A 20,177-nucleotide genomic window follows, 5' to 3' on the forward strand; every position below is an offset into this window, starting at 1 on the left:
GTTCTCCAGTCCACACTCCGGAGCATAAATAGCACAGTTACAGCTAAAAACCCGCGGTTTCGCGCTAACCAGGGGTAATTTGCTTTGTTTCATTTTTTTCTTCCTGCCTGCCTCAGTTTCCCTTTTATATTTGGCAGAGCTCCATCTTAAATTGCCTGAGTGACTGTGGAGGAGATGGGCACAAAAGCCCTCTGAGGAGCCTGCCTTGCACTTCCACAGGATCCCCTCCAAATCCACCCTCATTTACAACCCTGCTTGGCAGATCGGCCTTCTGGATGATCACAGAGGCCACAGAACATGAAAAAAACGCACCACCCTTTCCATACACACACACACACACATAAACGCACTCACGTGTTGACACATAGACACACAGACACACAAACACAGACACCCACGCACACGTTGCCGTGTTGTAGTTAATTTGTAAACGGACTCTGGTGCTCAGTGTGTCCACCCAGCCGGTTGCAGAGCCGAGTGTGATCTGCAAGCTCAATCAATCGGTAATATTCAGTTAAAAGCCAAAATCGTTACACCCCTGTACTGCGCAGTCAGATCCCCCCCCCCCCCCCCGCCCGCAGCTGCTCTGGAGGGCTACAGAAAAGCAAATATTAAAGCTCTCTCTCTCTCCTTCTCTTTCACACTCTCTCCTTCTCTCTCACCCTCCGTTCCTTCTATAGCTGCAACAGTCAAAACCAACAGATTAAAAACTCTCAAGAAGGACCGGCCAAAGAGTATAGAGAGAGAGAGAAAGAGAAGGGAACGAATGCTCTTATCAGGAACCTGGATCTAGTGAGATGACAGTTTCATTCAGCACTCTGTCCTGATAAGTCTCCTTCTGTACCTGCTGGCTGCTGTGGCACTGTATTGTGTGTTGGGAGGCCCTGTTTGCTTTCACAAGGGGCAGGAGCTAAAGGAGTTGCTTAACCCTTTGCATGAGTTTTAAAAGAGAGAGAGAGAGAGAGAAAAAAAAACACGGTGATGAAAGAACACCTGTCCCCCTCCCCCTCTGCACACAGGGCTCTGTAAAAGGTTAGAGTGTGTTAGAGTGGGTCCCTGGTCTCCATGCTTAGCGATAGACTGGGCTGGATTTAAAGGACATGTTTATATGAGTGGGTTACACACCTGAGAGAGCTCTTTATGAAATATGAGTGTTCAACAAAAAAGGGACTTTTTCCCAATGGCAAAAATGCAGTGCGTGGCTTAAGATGTTTTTCTTTTTTTTTGCTGTATTTCAACACGTGCGATTTGTACTTTGTTTTAGAAAAAAATGTGTGTGACTTAAGACGTCTTTGCCTTTCTGAAGTTCTCACGTAGAGAGAGCTGTGTTTCAAAGGGGCTTTTGTGTCCCGCCAGCTTTTGGGGGGTTAAACAAATGAGCTCCACTGCAACGTTGAAAAGAGTCTGGAGATTGTTTGGAGAATGTACTCTGAAACCAATTCCAGTGATGAAATTCAATTTCCTTGTTTCCTTGCTTATATTAATTAAATCAAATGTTATGTCCTGGCAAAACATGGACTAGACTCTGTTTATTTCTGGAATGCATGGAATGTTCTAAAAACAAACAAAATTTCACTGAAAAAATAACCAAGCTAAGAAACGCATTGCGGCTATATCAAAATTCCAACCAAACAATACTTGTTGTCAAATCTATTTCCATACCAAGAAACTGTTTTCAGAGCTTAACTATAATTGCAAACATATGTATGGAAATGAGACTAGGGTTTAGTTTCAAGAGAAGAAAGGCCCCAGAAACACCCAACTGTATCTCCGAGCCTGTAGTGAGACTGGGTTTTAGTCTTAGGAACACCTAACAAATACCACTTTTACTGGCCTCAATGAAGCATGGAATAAAATTAGCCTGAAAACCACCACAGGAAAAAGCCTGGAGCCTCCGTTACCATTCCCTGATTGGACTGGCCTTTACATGTGCTCACCATATTCTGTCTAACCGTCGCAGATTTAAGGACAACCCTCCTGGCTCTTCATCTAACCCCTACTGAAGGCTCAAGTCAGGGGCTATGGCCTTTCCGAGCAAATCCTGAAAGAAAGTGCGGGCTGATTGCAGCTTCATCTTTGATCTAGCGGGGTGAAAAGCTATTGGACCTCAGCCACAAAGGGGCTTAGACATGAGAGCGAGCTTCAGAAACATGAGGCACAGTTCCCACAATGACTACAGGCACAAGGCCCTCCTGACCCCATCAGCAAATGGCGCAATGCTTTAGCGAAATGAGATGAACTGACTCAGACAAGTGGGACATTCACCATGACATGCTAGCCATGTTCCTATGGTGTTGTTCTTGAATTCTTAAATTATGTTACTCATGTAGGTTTTTGCCTTTGGACCACTAGAATATTTTGAAACAAAGTACATTTTAGTAGGGTATACTAATGGTATGTTGGTGTGTGTTGTGGTGATGGTGGGCAATTCCCAGTGGTGAGAGAGAGAACACAACCCTTGCAGTACAGAGATTAAGAACCGAGTTCAATGGGACATGCAAGTCAAGCTCTGGAGAAGTAAAACAGTTTTGCCCCAGCATGTGGTGTTAAACGTGGGTGCTAATGCACTTTGTTTGACAGTCGCGATCAGGCTCAGTCACTTGAGCAAGATGAAACCACATCAAAAAAAGCGAGGCAGGGAATGAGGCCTCTCCTTCCTCGCAGGCCTGATAGTGTGAGGCACGCTCCCTCTCCTCGCTCTCTCTGAACATTACGACTGGCTAATGTAGCCATCAGAGGAAATGTCTGCGGATAAGAAAGACAGGGCACTGTGGAGGTCAGAGCGGAGGATGTAATCATCTAATCCCCGACAGTGCATCAGGGAAATGGGTGCAGGGGGACATACATAAGTATAACACACCTTTTTTTAACACAGGCACACAGCACACACACACACACACACTACACTACATTACACTATATCACATTACACCACACAGTTCTTGTTGCTAGGAAGTAAAAACATGCCTCTTTAGTTACTAAACCAGATAACATACTGGAATTCAGTTAAATGTTACCATGCATGGTATGCATGCCCTTCCTTCCTTCCTGTCCATTTCAAATTGACGTAAGCATTCCATTCCAACTAGATATGTTGTTTTTCCCACATGATTTTCTTTACAAACCGTCTCCTTTAAAGTGTCCTCTCATTGATCTGTACATCGGTGTTTCAGTGCGCATTTGTTAAAATGGCATCTGTCAGTGCTGACCGCTTTCACCACGCCAGTGCTCTGCGGCATCGCTATAATTGACCGTGCAGTCATTTGTCGTGAAATAAACACACATCCCGTAAATGAGCCTCAAATTAAATATACATGCCATATGCTTACACCGTGGAAAGATATGCAACATATGGTCGGAGGCTGGCAAGGGGTGGTTCCTCCGCACAAAGGATACATGTCTTTCCCCATGCATGTTCTCTTGATAAGGCTCCAGTTAGTACAAACCTGACCAGTTGTTCGGTCTTTATAAATCTCAGGAACACAAACTGCTGAGTGGTGACTCATATATCAGTCTATTACACACTGCAGGGCTGACTGTATTAAACAAATGGATGTGCCTACAGCTGGAAGAAGAGAAGCAGAGGAAGGGAGCAGAGGTTATTGTCTAATTTAAATCTTGGCTCCCTTCCCAGAGCCCAACCACATTCCAATTTGTGGCTGTGTTGCTTGGCACTTCTGACAGGGGTCCTGCTGCAAATACTGTTGGGCGCCCCTCCAGAAATGTGTCTGGAAACTAACGATCAACAGGTCGCACAAAGATTAACGGTGTGAGTGGAGAAAATTAGCTTGAATTATGAAAATGCAAGGATAAGGGTGTTGTCTTTAGTTTAGTTTGTTTTGAATAGATTTTTGCTTTTGCTCTGTCATTTTGTCTCTGGAGATTACCTGTATTTTTGATGCTTTTAAACGTAACCAGGCAACAAATAGTTGAGGGTGCAAAGTAGGCTTGCAGCCACACACACACACACACACACACACACACACACACACAGTGCCTCTTGAAGGATGCTTTTTGTAACAGTGTGTTTTATTTTTACATTACACAAATGGACGGACAGCTGTGAAGGCGGTTCTGTGGCTAAAAGTCAGACAGCTTCTGCTCTCCTGCCCAAACATTAGAGACAATTAACTATTTCAAGCACTGAGTTTTCACCAATTACCTACCATTCGTCAGTTTGACTGACACTCTAACAAAAGGATCTTGGGAGCTCGATAACAGATACACTTACATCTTCTTTTCAACACACGCAGGGGTTGTTGTTCTTTTTTTGACAAGAATTACCCCCCAGTCTGTGCTGCTAGTATATTCTTTCTGTATTTACTCCTAAAATTGTCATTTTTAAACGTTTTACATTTCAAATGAAGAGGAAGATTATGATACTAGTGTAGAATAATTACAATAACTAATCTGAGCCATTCATTTCCCATCATTATGGTGACATTTAGAAAGCTGGCGAACAAAGCCGTACTAAGGATTTATTCAGATATGCAGTGAAATTATTCCATTCCTTCAATGTGGGGAGACAGTTTAGAGATCAAAGGCACCTGCAAAAAATGACAACCCTTAAGAATTACTGGAGTTGGTCCATGTTTCAGAAGATTTCTTCTTTTTGTGAGGAGAAAAAACACACTGCTTAAAGACCAATGCATCTGTTATAAACTACACAGAAATGGCACTTCTTTTTTGATGATGCAAATGTTCTAGCAAGCTTCAACCAGTTGGAATGCTTCCCACTGTGGATTTCAGGATAACAACACGCTACTTTTACATTTTCCACCACACTTTTCTGCACTGAGGTATGTGTCAATCACATTAAGTCATAAAGCCAGTTTTTCAAATACACATTACAACCACAAGCCAGGGTATGGATATGTAACGGAAAAACCAGAGTCATGATTTTTCCCACTTAAATTGCCTAGGTGCAATAAAACTGGCTCCAACGACTCCTCCCAGTAAGATGGTTTTGGGCTTCAAATAGGACTCCTGTCAGGTTTATCTATGGTGGGGAATAAAATGACTTTGACAGAGGGACAATATCCTCTGAAGGAAAAAGCAATGGACCATATGTGGTGACTGAATGCTCAATCTAGTGCTCATTATAATCCTCCCGTGTCCCATCACTGATGTGATTTATTTACATGTGGAGGCAGACATATTTCAGGCATATCCTGCTTTTACACACAGCCAATTGTATAAAACGTTTACTTTTTGATTTTGATCGAAGCAAATGTACATGTTCGCCTGGCAGATTTTTATCCCATTTTCAAGAAGAAGAGACAAGAAACGGGGCCAGTGACACATCCTGTACATGAGTCTCGACCTCTATTTTAGGGGCAAATGGGAGCTGTACTGTGGGTTTCTGCATTAGAAATAAATGGGTTTCGCGCCAGATCCACACACGATGCGACGGACCAGACCCCATCAGACCAACCCCCCAACCCCACCCCCAGCCCTGATCCTGGGCACACACGTGAGAGGCACTCGGCTCCATTCGTCTTCATTAGACTCACGCTTGACCCGCTTCTCCACATCTCCGTCATGCCCGAGCTCTTCAGGGAGCCGCGCATGTGTATCCTTAGCGATGTTAGCCTAGATCTCCACGGAGCGCCGGCTAGCGCCGCGCCACAATTGCAGATTTAGACAATCAAGACTGGGATGTCGGCATGTTGAGATTGAAACAGAGCTAGTGTAGTGGTCGACACAGTGGGTGCTGGATAACAGGAGAACATTCCAGTTATGTCCTGGAGTCAAAGGGGAAGGGGAAAAAAGAAGAGATTCTACCTGTCATTCTGCCATCAGCCAATTTATTGTGAGATAGATAGTGCTAGATTTATTGGACACATAGGAAGAATTAATCTCTCCATTCATCGCTGCTGAAGAAATCGACCCAATTAGGATGCAGGATTGGCTGTCAGCTCTTGAGGTTTTGCATTTCTCTGATCAGGAGGAGCCGCAAGACATGTTTCCCGCTGGCCCTGATAGAGAAGAGCAGATGGAAGCGATGCAGGTTTTGCCCAGCGTGATCATCATGTCTTTTACCTAAATCTGCAACGTCTGGATATCCATCCCTGCAATTCGGTGTGACTTGATTGACTACAGCACAGAGGCTGCCCTTGGATAGTTCTCCTGCACTTAGTAATTGAGTGGGGCTTTTATTTCACTGCCGTTTTTCTGCTGATAACTACAAGTGTCTCCTTTAATGTATTATTCCTTTTTATGGGCTTCACACAAGAGCAGATTGCTCAGTGGCCGAAAAGAAAAAAGATTCCACGACATCACTGCTCGAAGGCATTCCAATCCCAATGATTTCAGATGATCACTTATAATCGTTCCGGTAACCAGGTGCCACGTTAGATCAGGGGACACTCATAGTGGTCAATGTAGAACTGTCAGGGACAAAACTGCAATGCACATCAGGGTTCACAGCGTATGACTGTCCATCAATCTGTCGACTTATTTGTGTAATCAGTCAGTCACTTCAGCAAGGGCTTGAGCTCAATCGGCGTCGGCCTAATTGAAGCCATCATTATCAGCTGCCTCTGGAAATGGGCTAAGAAACCAGGGTAATGTTGACTCTCATTCCCCCTGTCCACACGTGTATACAAAGAGCAACAGTTCAAAATGGCAGACCTGTCTTCGAGGGACATTCCATCACCGGCGATGACAAAACAGATCATTCTTGTCACGTCAAAAGGATAGCAAGACAGAAATCAATGAACCGGTTTTCAATGTGCTGGAATTAGAAGCAAACAGGAGTGACCCAATTTAAGTCAAGTCAAGTCAAGTCAAGTCAGATTTATTTGTATAGCGCATTTAACATGTAACAAGTAGTCACTACTAGTCAAACCACCCCATACCATTTTTGGCATAATCACCGCATTATAACCTATTTTAATCCAGGTTGTTTGCATTAACATGTATGAGTGGAATAACATACAGTGCTATTACCTCCACTGTACAAAGATAAACATTATAAATGCACTCATAAAGTCCTCACATGCCATGTAATCCCACACGGGTAATTTTGAAATGAATATTCTGGCTTTTGAGGGGTGGGTTCTTTGCCAACAACAGCAGTAGTAGCATCAACGAAAAAACCACAGAAGTCTCCATGCACGGCTGCATTTTTAGAAATGCTTCCATTCAGATCTCATTTAAGTTTATATGAAATAAGATAGGGGCCCTTTTTATGTTCCAAAATGTTTAACTAATGCTTCGGGGGCACGATTTGTCATTATTATGCAGCATGGTCACCTAACACTTAAAACAAGATCCTTCTAGATTTTAATTAAGTACTGAGGCACCTCCCAAAGGGGGCCGTTTGGCAAAGAAAGCCACTTTGATTTATGTACTACTTTGTTGTTGCTTCTTGAGGCTTGCCTGTTGTGCAGAGCCTAATGTTGAAAATATGGATAAAGCAATTGTTCTTATTTGTTAATTAACTCCTGCAATATTTCCCCAAAGTAAGAAAGCAAGAATGCTGTTGTTACCAATCTCCTGTACTGTTAAACAGAAAAATGCTTTACATCACTGTTGGAAAATGACTCATAGGATTGTGAGAGAACGCCGTTCGGAAAGCAGTAGCAGCAATCGTACGGAACTGATTGGCTTTTAAAACACTAATTAGCTCTTAACCTTCGTGGCCACCCAACTGGATCAGACTACTGTGAGAATACAGACTAATGAATTAGTCAAAACATCATGTACACTTTAGATTCACACTGCCCTGTGTCATGATCCCAAAAAGCAAACATATTCGACCAAATTACAAAAAGAAAAACTGAAGCATTCTGATGAGTGTTCAAATGAATCTGAAAGACAATGCCCAATAGATAGATAGATAGATACTTTATTGATCCCCAAGGGGAAATTCAATATAAGATGTATAAAGCCAGAAGAGCTCAACGATTCTGCACATGATAATACTGTAATAATGATGGCTATGGTATGACTTCCATGTGACATTCATTCCCCTCATTAGATGTTGCTTATGGATGATAGGCCACACCCACCTGCCACCATGTCATATACAAGTAATGTAGAAAGGATAATACTAGCTATTCTTCACTGTTCTGGCAAGTGCACAATCTTGATAGCCTTTCATGCTTCACAGAAGCACTATGTCTTCATTCCATTTGTCCTAACTACTTCCAAGACCAAAAAAATGCACAAAGATAAAGTGCAGATAATAACTTAATTGACTTCATCATTACAGAGTATACAGATGAATAAGCTTTATTTTAATTTATGACCAGAATAGACCGTCATTGAGGCAATTATGAAAATAAGGCATCAGAGTTAGCATCCCCACCACGCTCTCTCTCTCTCTCTCTCTCTATCTCTCTCTCTCTATCTCTCTCTCTCTCTCTCGCTCACCTCTATGTCATCTCTGCATGTCAGCTCATCAACACTACGCTTACTTCTATTAAGATTGAAAGTATTACTATTCAGATTAGTTTCACTTTATGACAGTTACACGGGCTGACTCAGGCTGTTTGAGGAGGGATTTAGACCTTGGCGAATGCCTGAATAAACAGGGTTGTTTCACTCCCTCTGTGACTGAACATCTGGGCCAAGAAAACAGGAGGGGATGAATGCCTTCATGACAGTAGTTTATTAGGGCAGACATGCCACGTAATGGCTCTAAAACAATACCCCATTGAGCTGCAGAAGCCTTGGACCTAACGTGGAGCACATGATCCATGCTACTGTCCAAAGATTACAGGCGGACTGCTGTGTGCAACGCTACTACACGCGGTGACCTCTGCAGCACGAGGCTAGAGATCTCAAAGCACAGCGAAGATGTTTGTCTGACATGGAGCAGAGCTTTCACCTTTGGCTCTGACTTTGAGGAGTATTAAGGCAATGCAGCACAAGCTCTGCTACATCCTACCTTCAGAGAGGGAGGGAGGGAGGGAGGGAGAGAGAGAGAGAGAGAGAGAGAGAGAGATCAGGGGGAAAATATACTAAAATAAATATTTCCCTGTTCAAAGGTGCGCACTTCCAATTCTAAAAGAGGCAGAGGAGGTGACTGATCTACCTACAAAGGGAAAGCGTAAGACACTTCAAAGGCCGGTCAAAACTTTACCACCCCACCCCCAAAGCTAAGAGGTTGTCTCTGTACACACACTGTCCCCTAACACCTGTGAAACTAAAAGGCACTGCAGCATCCAGCGCCTTACAGTCTTCCTAACCTCACGCCAGGGGCGGAGGGAATCTTCCTGAAAACACGGCTGTGATAAGGGGACTCGTTCCGATTAGCTCGTATGACTTGTGAAGGTCAGAGCAGCCTGGCTGAATGGCCACAAGCTTTCATAAAACCATGCAGCGTATCATTATTTTCACAGTCTTTCATTATGGACGGTTAACCTTGGATAACTCTGAAGTAATGCTTTAATCAACTGCCTGTAATGTCTTTGATACAATGTAATCATTCTACCTCTCTCTTTCAGGAGAGCTTTCATGGGGGGGGGGGGGGGGGTTGTGTTTTGTGAGGATATCAAAAGATGAAATATGGAGCAAGCAGAGCAAATGGTTACTGTTGATTGACAGGGAATTTACATCAGTTTTATAGGGAAATCAAAGCACTTGTTACAGGAAATCTCCCACCAAATATCCTATAAAAGAATATCCATCTCCATCTGTAATGGTCTACACAGCCACAGACATTCGGTAATGCAACAGAATACACTTATTCTGATACTGGATACAGGACAGTCAGAATCCTGCGCTTAACTGTAGATCCTGCCAAAGTCTCTACATGGAGATTTACTGAAACCCACAGCCCCTGCCTGCCCCTGATATCACCAACAAAGTGGTGCCATGTCCTGAATACCAGACGAATAAAAACGGTGGACCTGATAATTCACTCGGACACTCAGACAATTGTAAGTGGAAAATGGCGTGCCAACGACAACACCCCCAAATCAACACCTTGCTTGTTCTTATTGCTTTCATCATTTTAGCAAACAACCGAGAGGCGGTCACCTCCAAAGTCCACCTGAATGGCCTCAAATCAAGAGCGGATGAATGGAAGAGGAGTGGAGCCAACTACAGGGTGACTTTCTGCGTCTCCTCCCTCGACATCAATACGGCATTGAGAGAGACAGAGAGAGAGAAAGAGAGAAAGAGAGAGAGAGAGAGAGAGAGAGAGAGAGAGAGAGAGAAAGAGCAGATGGAAGCCAGCTGCAACGTGGCTCTAATTGGGCCTTTATTAGAACATCCTAAACGTAACATTCAATTACATCCAGAGGGAAAGGGCGGGCTCACTCACTCCTTTTTTTGTTGAAGATACTTTTGAGGCCAGTAAAAATCACATCAGCAATGAAGCAATCACTGGACAATTTTTGGAAACTGTCTACAAAGCAACCACTCCACGGTTTTAATGTGCGTATGAAATAAATATCAGAGTTGGGCCTGGTATGAGAGAAACCATATGTCTCCAGGCCGAGAGACAAGAGCTGTGTAACTTTTTATCCCCTCTCTCTTTCCCTCTGTTGATTTTATGCTTTTTTAATGTCTTCTCTATATTTTTGCTCACTAATGAAAATAATCTATAAATGGAGCCCAAAACAATGTGCTATCAAATTTAAAATTACTGGCAGTGGACTGAAAATGTACACTCTGAACACAAAATACTTTTCTGTGGGAGGAATGGAAAATGTCATCCAATGCTACATGTATATTCAATATTAAGGTTGTGGTACCCATGAGGACATGCTTTAGTCATTCAGTTTCTCTTCTTTAATATTGCAGCTTTCCATATATTTACCCAAGTCACCTAGAGTTGATTTAGATAATTTGATCCCACTCTTGCCAGCACTTGAGGCCAAGCCAGGCTTAAAGTGAACAACTACAACACTGTTTACTTTCTTAAAAGATCAAACTTCCTTCTCAGACAGATCAACGTTTGTGGTTCAAAGGAATGGGCTTCAAGGGAAAACATATTGTAAACAAAATAAGGCTTAAGTCCAAACGTCTTCGTACAACGTGGCATAAAGCTAAAGTCTCTCTTAATGACACAGTATTATAGCTACAAGCTGGGGAGCCGAAAGCAACAGCAGCAGCCTCAGTGAGAAAGATCTGCCACTTAATTTAACATAAATTATGTCGAATTACAATCCTGGGGAAAACAAAGGACCTCAGACTTATCAGCCTAATGCACTTCTATAAAAGATCCAATTAAAGTCTGCCACAGTGTGCTGGTGCTTTTCCCATTTATATTAGCTTTTGTGAAGACTATTAAACTTTATTTATTGGGCGAGGATGACTTTGAATGCCATGGTGTTAATTCTTTAGTGGGACAGGATTAGCAGATTTTTGAACCATGCACTGTGCTGTTGCTACAGAGAATATTATGATCTTTGAGGTGGAAATGTGTGTGTGTGTGTGTGTATGTTTTGGGGGGTGGGGGGGGGGGGGTGGAGGGGGGGGCAAATCTATAATATCTTTAGGCTGTGACCTTTCAAACCAATAGTGAACACACATGGTTGTCCAATTTCCATAACACTAACTAACGCTGGAAAGCTCCACTTCCCAGATAGGCAAATTTGTGTGATGGGCTGGAGAAAGGATGATAAACATGAAACAGGACCTGTTTACTAATGGCCAAGTGCCTTTAAATAATGAGCTTTTATTTCCCCCCCCTATGTTCCTGGTCCACCAACAGCGAGGTGATTTAACCATAAAGTAGCACTGTTATTGAGGAACAGTATGGCATTGCTGCCGTGGTTCATTTCAATATGCCCTCTATTTGAACATTCAAATAAGCCTTATATTTACTCCCATTATCTGGGCTCTTTGCTCAGTGAGCCTTATGAATATTTGCACACCTGCTGCCATTGTCACTCCCTAAAGGACAACCTGGTGGCACAAAGCATTATGGGAATGTGTGCCTCGGCTACAGCCAGCCCCTAACAAAGAACTAATGAAATAATCACCCCAGTATGCTTCTCTTTCATCTGACATGTATGTGAGACCCTCCATATTTCCCTGTTGAATGCTGCACGCAAATGAAAGCTGATTATGCACTCGGGTCACTGGTCTGCCCATTTGCAAATGAATACCAAAACAGTGAGTAATGACTGTAGCTTGGACGAGGGAAAGGCTGTTCACGACGATGGCAGTATGGGTCACAAGCATAACTGAGGTGAAAGAAAAGATCTAGATGTCAATAACGGCAAGACAACATTTTGGCTCTTGGGTTTCAGAAGGAAAATCTTCCACCCCTGTGTGCTAAGAGAGGGTTGGGGCAGATTTGGGTTTGTAAACCAGGGGCTGGGAAGGGTTTCCATTATCATGGCTTTGTCTTAACGAAAGCTCTTAAATCTCAGGTTACTTCCTGTTTAGAACAATAAAATTCTACTTTCTCAGGCCATTAAGACTTTAATGAAAGCAGAGCCTAGTGTAACAGAGTTGCCAAAAAAATCACTGTGGTGAGAGAATGGCTAACCATTTAAGTTAACCATTTTGTTGTTAACCAACATGTGTTTAGAAATATGTACAGGTCTTGAAACACAGCCTAAAATATGGCAATAATGTGATTGCTATACCAGATGTAACTATATCCTAAAGCAAAGAAATATGAAGGTCACTTATGAGAGAGAGAGAGAGAGAGAGAGAGAGAGAGAGAGAGAGAGAGAGAGAGAATCCAATTGTAATTTAATATATTTATGGAAACTAGGACAGTAGTTTGGCAAATCATAGCAATCACTAAGCTTACATGTTTTTTTTTTCTGTATCTAAGGGTGGAATACCTTGGGTGTCAAATATAATTTATCAACAGATATAGTACTTCCAAATAAAAGAGGCACAGTGCAATACTACTGATACCAGTGGCATTGCCAATCCATATGTATAGAGAAGTCAGTCTATTTTTGTCTCACATGTTCTCAAGGAGAGCTTAGTGACTATTTCAGCTGTTCAAGATGAATGTTTCTTGTCTTTCAACACACACACACACACACAGATGTGTTAGAGTGGTATAATAAATAGTGGACTGAAGAACTGATGGTGTGTCATGATAAATGGCTGTAATACAACACCAAGCCTGACACCGATTCTTCAGCACTACAGTCCTCTTATCTAAACTGCAGTCACACGTGTTGGCACCATCCACTACTGCAGGAGGCTTGTCAGAAGATTCCAGAAGATATCCTAACATGGGTTTCCACATGTCTCCAAATTCTCCTTAAGCTAAGGCCTCTGGGATGTTGTTTGAGGAAAAGACGATGCCTATTCAATTTATGGCCTGCCATGAGATTAAACATGCTCTTTATGAGATCTGATCAAGCTAATGGGCTGTGTCAGCCAAAGATTTACATATTCAGCAGCATCCCTGATGCACATTATCGAGATTACACCAAGGGGCCATATCACTGCTTCTCAACAGTGGAGGGGGAAGACCATTGTTTTTGGCAAGTGCATTTACATGTGTGTCACTACAGTATATTTAAAGGTGCATTGGTATCTTTTTGTAATATTCTAAAAATGATCATTGAGGGATGCATATACATTGGCAGCTACGCTATGGGGTGGTTTGTTGTTAGATTTATTAATACAACTGTTGCATGTGAAATGGCCTTGGTCATCTACAACCACAGGAGGATTAAGTATCATCTACCAATTTGTTCAGCATAACATCTCTCATGGCCTGTCAGTAAAATAAGCCTGCTTGGCTTCAGCTGTTTCAGGGAAGACTGAGTCCTTTGTCCTGAAGGGTACAATCACATTAGAACACAGGTTGATCTTACAAGACAAAAAAATGGATCAATATGAACAACAGCAGAAGCAACTTCATTGGATTTTATTTCAGTGCTTTCTGCACAGATGTGGTGGGCTGCAACAGTATCATGCCAGCGTTTATCAGAGTGTGATTCGATATGAAGGTCAGCTTAGTGGACTGAGTGTACTGCAGATCCAGTGAAAACAGACCCCACTGCGGGTGTCACGGCCACAAGTCTTGATGTCAACAATTTCTATATCTGTTCATCTTTATGGAACACGATACCGCTGATGACATGAAGGCCGAAAAAACATTATACAATAGCTGGGCTTTCAAAAAAACAACAAGTGCTGTCTGCTCAAAAATAGGAACCCATTTCATGATTAATCAGCCTCTGCATCTGGTGTACTCTGTTGTTTATGAAAGCCTGAAATGTCATTTCAGTCCTGCAAGTATCCCATTGTTCCTTTGCTTCAGGGCCACCAATCTCTTTACACCATTACAAAGGCAAATATACACTATCACTCAAGTGTCTGAGCATGGCTCCCATGGCAACATCACTGCTGTTGTTCAAGGGTTGTCAAGGAAGCTCTTCCTTCACAGGAGTTAAAAAGAAGCTAAGGGGTGTGGTCAGAGAATAAGGAAAATAACACTAATGAATGTGAAAATACATGTTTCGTGGCACACATATCTGTGTTCTGTTTGACTGGAAGTGTAACCTAATATAGTTGAAAGGCTGGAAAAGCAGAAAGAGCTGTAAGGAGTTTACCTTTTTCCAATGAGAAAGCACATTTAATAAACATGATGAAACAGTCTACGTACAAGGGGTGATTCAAAAGGTTCAGAGCATACAAAACAGGTATTCATTTCTACCGTGGAAAAAAGGGGCTTCAGCAAGGAGCTTTGGTTTCATCAATCAGGCCTCAAAAATAACTAAGTAAGCAGCTTCTCAAGGTACCTCCATTTAAAGTTGTGTTTGGATATGTTTAGAATGTGTGTGATGAAATGGCACCAGCTGCGTACACTGGCTGCATTGCACATGCAGCTCAGTGTTTGGAGAGGACTTTAACCCTTTCAATCCTCATCTCACAAAAGGCCCAGAACAACGGATGAATGGGGGGTAGGTGGAAGAAGAGGGGTATTGGGGGTTTGGATGGAGGGGGTCTGCACTGTGAGTTTTGCCTGGGGTGGGTTTACAGTGGAAGAGGCTGTAATTTAACATCACTGATGTCTCCCCCGCATTTCCTTTTAGCTTTGTTTTCCATGCTGAGGCGTGAAACAATGCCAACCAAAGTCCTCACAATCAAGCTTTTGTCTCTGCCAGAGCAGCGTATACAGGGGGGCCCCTCTGACATCTCTTGATAACCACAGCTGCTTGCTCCATCCTTGCATGTTACACTATCCACAAATCTCCCAACAATGGAGGGGGCTGGATTGTTTTACTGTAACAGTTGGTGCAGCTCCACGTTTGACATCAAGTACGTTTTTAATATCTTTTTTTCGCTTCCCTTATTTATTTGGTCTACTCTAATCCAGTGAAAGCAGGGGAAATTAGTGCATGCACTGTACAGAATTTCAGAGGTAATTTGTCATATTTTTACAGGCACCATCTGCTCTGATAAATCCTCCATGGTACACACTTTCTGACACAAAGTCCAAAGAGGTTGTCATGGAGAAAACTCCACAAAGAGAATCATCTATGCTTGTGTAACTAAATGACGGTGATCATTAGAGAGAGAGAGAGACAGACAGAGAGAGAGAGAGATGGCTTTCCACCTGCTAATTTGGCTCATACTGAGACTTTGAACTAGTTTTAAAAAAATGAGTTATCAAAATATTGATGTGTTTGCTCATATGCTTTTTAACAGTCTAACCCACATGCAAAGCATCTTCATAAGCGAGCAGAGTGCACTGTAGTGCACTAACTAAAGATACCAGCAGTAATGGAGTCTTTAATAGCTCTTGGACAACTATCTTGATTGAATCCTGCCTTGACTGATTCAGCAGTGCTGCACTTAAAGAGTATCTCAAACTGAAGAAAATAAATGCGCCTGTTCATGTGAAAGGGCCAGTCAGTGCAGTAAGAAAAGTCTAACCTTTCAAAACCTTTCACTAGTATTTAAACTGAACTGTTTTAAGAAAATATACTAGTGCCATACTGTAGATCCAAACTCTACATGTTCAAAATAAGTAATGTAACATATACATTATTTTACCCCTACGAGGTAATTGAACATCAGCCCATGGCATGTCCAGGATAATATGGGCAAGTATTCCTTTAAGTATCTCAGAAGTGAAGCTATTCTCTTGTAAATTTCTCTGACTACAACCACATGTTCTCTGTATAAACCAAAGAGCCAGTAAAAACCGCAGCCATTACGCAGATAAATTGAGTTCTGGTAGAATGTAAGACTGCGCACAATTAAAAAAAAACACCAAACTAATCACTGAATGAAAGGGGTTTTCTGTTTGAATGCTCCTGAACATTGCTCTTATTGTGTTGTGGCCTGCAAAGAGAATAATGTAGAAGGACAAGCCTTTCTTACCTGAAATATAATTACCTTTCATGTATCAGAATTAATGACCTCAGCTTGCTCAGAAGTTATAAAAAAGAGCTAAACTAACATTTATTCAATGACTAAATCCAGAATGTAATAATATCCATACAAAAGAAAGTTGTTTTGACTTACAACCATGTATGTTTATTTGCAGTTGGTGTCTTTGGATGTAGAACCTCATTAAGTTTGAATTACTCATTGTGACTGCATGTGCAACAAAATCTCATTTAATGTTTTGAAACACTACTTCATTTTTCTGTCATTTAGGCTACATCACAGCCCTTTGGGAATGATGTAAGATTGTTTGTGATAAGCACAACTGTTGGCGTCCCAGTACAAGCAGATTTCTGTCAAAGGATAGACTCCACCTTGCATGCAAAAACACACACAAAGACAATGCTAACTGGACACATAATGTGAGTAACTAATTGCTTTGGTTTGACTTCCTCCCTGTCTTCATCCCTTTCAACCCCTCAAATCCCTTATGAGGCAGTAAGATTGATTAGACAGTTTGGGGTAATTAATGTAGTGGTCTCTGGAAGGTATGCTGATGATGTGATGACTCGACATGACCTTTTGATCAGTTTCAGTTGTGTTATGATTGAGCACCCCCCCCCCCCCCCACACACACACACACACACACACACAGCACACCATTTATGTGCTAACTCAACACATACCCTGAGAGAATCTGAACTGTTTTTACATTTCTCCCCTTTTGACATGTGGACAGATTTGAGATCACATGTACTTTGAAAGTAGGCTATATGCTTGAAACGTGAGGTCATATTAACTATATAATGACACACATTGATTTATGATTATTGTAAAGAGAGCTGATGACTATCACAAGCAGATTTGCATGCATATGCATGCTAACAATCATGTTGTTCGCATTGAGATACTCGAAGAAACCAAACTTGTTTACGACTCAAAAACGCTTTACACACGGCCTCATTATGCAAGCTTAATAAAACCATTATAACTTCCACATTACCACATAGCTGAATAACTTTTACAAACCCGTAAGGGATATGACTAATACATAATGTGTCAGGAAACAAAGAACAAGAAACGACAATGACAGACATGATCAACTACACTTCTAATTCGGTGCAAATAAGCTACTGATAGCAATTTGTTTCTGATAACAATGACTTTTTACATGAGGTTTGACATCTTACTAACCTAGCCTACATATCAAAAGAGCAGGTTCTAGAGGCAATGGCCTGCACAGGCAACTCGTGTGCACTCTCATTTATGCCTATGACAATTTTCACATTGAAAATGGCATGTGACGCTGCCGACAAGTGCAAGCGAATCCAACAAAGTATTAAACTGCTGGCGCGAAGTTACTGCATATTGTTCATCTGTAAACTTTATCGAGTTAACTATACTAACCTAATACACTTTAACGTCATGCCTTCTGTTATTCATTATAACGTGTTTATAACTAATTACAATTGACGAAGAACATCGTTATTTAGCCTACACAGCCCTTTTACCAATCTTGTAATATGAGCTCTCCTATTGACAAGTCTTTGTTTTGGGTCAAACTACATCGTAAACCCACTCCAAGTTGAGAGGACCTTTTAGATCTGTACACCTATAATAGCCATGAATTGAAAATTAGGCTATGTTCCATCACGCAGTAAGTTTCAAATGCGCCCCCTCCATTCCGAATAACAATAGATTTTCGGTTAGAGGTTTTACTTTGATACAACATAGGCTACTCCCGAACCAATTATTTGAACCACTTGTATGTCTCCCTAATTGTCCGTTTATTACACTGCATCCGAGCATGTTATAATAGTGACATCATACGCTAATACTTACACTTCCACCTACCCTAACGAAGTCCCTCTGACCTAAGTCTTACACTATAACAATGACATAATGAAGTGCCAATGAAGTTTGTATGGCCGAAAGATAGGCTAGGCAGAGCCTCCAGGTTATTGGACATCTATGCACTCTTAAACAGAACTGTTGTATCACAGCAATAACGAAGGAACAACTCAAACTGGTCTGCGTGTCAAATATCAAACCTTATCCCAGCATCCGCGAGCATGTCGGTTTATCGGACGGAACACAAATCAACTTCAACCTAGCAAAGACGCGCTGTGCTAGTCCCACAAATACTCACAGTCCACGGTGCAAACTGAAAATATAGCTATCTCACCTTATTATAGTTGTAATAGCCCAAACAGTGGGAAAAATCCAGGTTCTGTGGATCTCCAGGAATAGAATTCCCTCCGGCAGCCGGGTAAAAGCGTACATCCATGATGTTTCTGTGTGTAGAGCGCAGCTGTACAATGAACTGAGCTCAATTTGTTTTCTCTTTTTACAATCCACGCGCAGTAAGCAATGGAGAGAGACGAGCAGGCTGTAGTCGGGACGGTGCGGGACAGCTCGGGGAAAGGGAAAGGGGCGAAGTGAAGTTTAGGTAATCCTCTTTCACTGGCGTTTGTTGGTGCTCCTGATTTAAAGCCTAAAAGCAATTGTGTGATGTTAGACGTTTTCCTAGTGGGTTGGGAATTCTGTTCCAGGCCACGGTGTTTCAGCATGCACATAGAAGCAGCAGCTGTACACAAAGAAGCCACGCGACCGGCAAAAGAGACTCCACAGTCCTGCCTGCTGGTGTGCCACAAAACAAAATGGAAAAATACACGGTGACTATTACGAATCTACAAAAATAACCACTTTTCGCTGAAACGTAGACTCATTCAAACTATTCCCATAGTGATAGCACTGTCTTCTGCCCGTTAAGGTCCATGCGTATCTTGTTATTTAAAGTTTTTTCAAACTTGGAGAAGTTTGTCCTATGGTTGCAGCAGTTTCAATTAAATTAATTCCCTCTGTGGAAGTCCCACGGTGCGGATTGTGGTTATCCCGCTAGTTTTTGTCCCTTCTTAGCTTTCAAATGGAGTTTTACACTGAACTGACTGGAGGTAACCTTCACAATCAGCTCCGTACCACTTCTTGACGCGCTCAGTTTGTAAGCATAATGAACAAGGGGAACATGCGGAGAAGTAGGACCACTCCCCGGGCACCGCTCGCCACTCCCCGTTCTGGGAGATACACAACTGTGACACTTCGTGTAGCACTAGTGTGCTGTGATTCAGAGGTTTCAGACTTTGATACCCTCGTTCGTTTTAACTGGACTGGCATGTAATCACAAACGGCGTCAACATCTTTTACATCCAGTCCTTCTGGGAAAACTGTCCTATGCACATACCTACACCAAGAAAGAAACACATGTTATATAAACGTGTCACTGTTTTATTTCAGAGTGATACCTACTTGAGGTGAGTGATACAATATGTAGTAGAGGTAGTTATATACAACAAGATATTGTGTGTACTGATGCACAAGTAATCACATTGTTGGCTTTACCAGACTCCAGTTCTGCAGGTGGAATTTACATGTGAATGAGAAACTTACTCTTTCTGAATACACAGCATCTAACATTGGTTCTACAAAACATGTGTAAGTAGAACAACTAAAAGTTGTTTTCACTACTACTTCCTTCATAGTAGACTAATACTTTATTTTGTTCTCATTAAGAAACGTTGATGAATTCTAAATTTACCTTCACAAAGCACAATGGGACACTTCTGATGACTGAACATACGGTAAGACTCAGAACACACAAATAAGTTCAGGGTATTTAATGGGGGCAAACAATCTAGGTTGTCGACCCGCCAAGGGGCTACAGTGCATGTGATATCCTTTTATTCTAAATTCAGCATAGATCCATCTAAAAGATAAGACGTTAAATATTGATGATGCCACACAGTTAGCCATGTTATTACAGAGTTACCCATGTTATTACTAATAATTCAAAGTCTGTTAACAGCTGAAGAAACATCACTGTGCACATTGAACTGAGGGAA

The 20,177-nt window shown here is 41.9% G+C and overlaps 1 protein-coding gene across 1 annotated transcript in view; it reads right to left on the reverse strand.

The window, feature by feature from the left end:
• Positions 1–19,265, reverse strand: part of tox3 (TOX high mobility group box family member 3) — a 43,768-nt gene extending 24,503 nt beyond the window's left edge. Inside the window, exon 1 of the mRNA XM_076286933.1 lies at positions 18,464–19,265. Coding sequence (XP_076143048.1) covers positions 18,464–18,565 — 102 coding nt within the window. The 5' untranslated portion in view covers positions 18,566–19,265. The remainder of the gene's footprint in view (positions 1–18,463) is intronic.
• Between the last annotated feature and the right edge of the window lie 912 nt (positions 19,266–20,177).

This window comes from Alosa pseudoharengus, unplaced genomic scaffold (genome assembly GCF_046254945.1).
Source record: "Alosa pseudoharengus isolate Yale_2024_CS ecotype anadromous, Long Island Sound unplaced genomic scaffold, YU_APseudo_1.1 YU_APseudo_1.1_scf_16, whole genome shotgun sequence".
Taxonomy (NCBI): Eukaryota; Metazoa; Chordata; class Actinopteri; order Clupeiformes; family Clupeidae; genus Alosa; species Alosa pseudoharengus.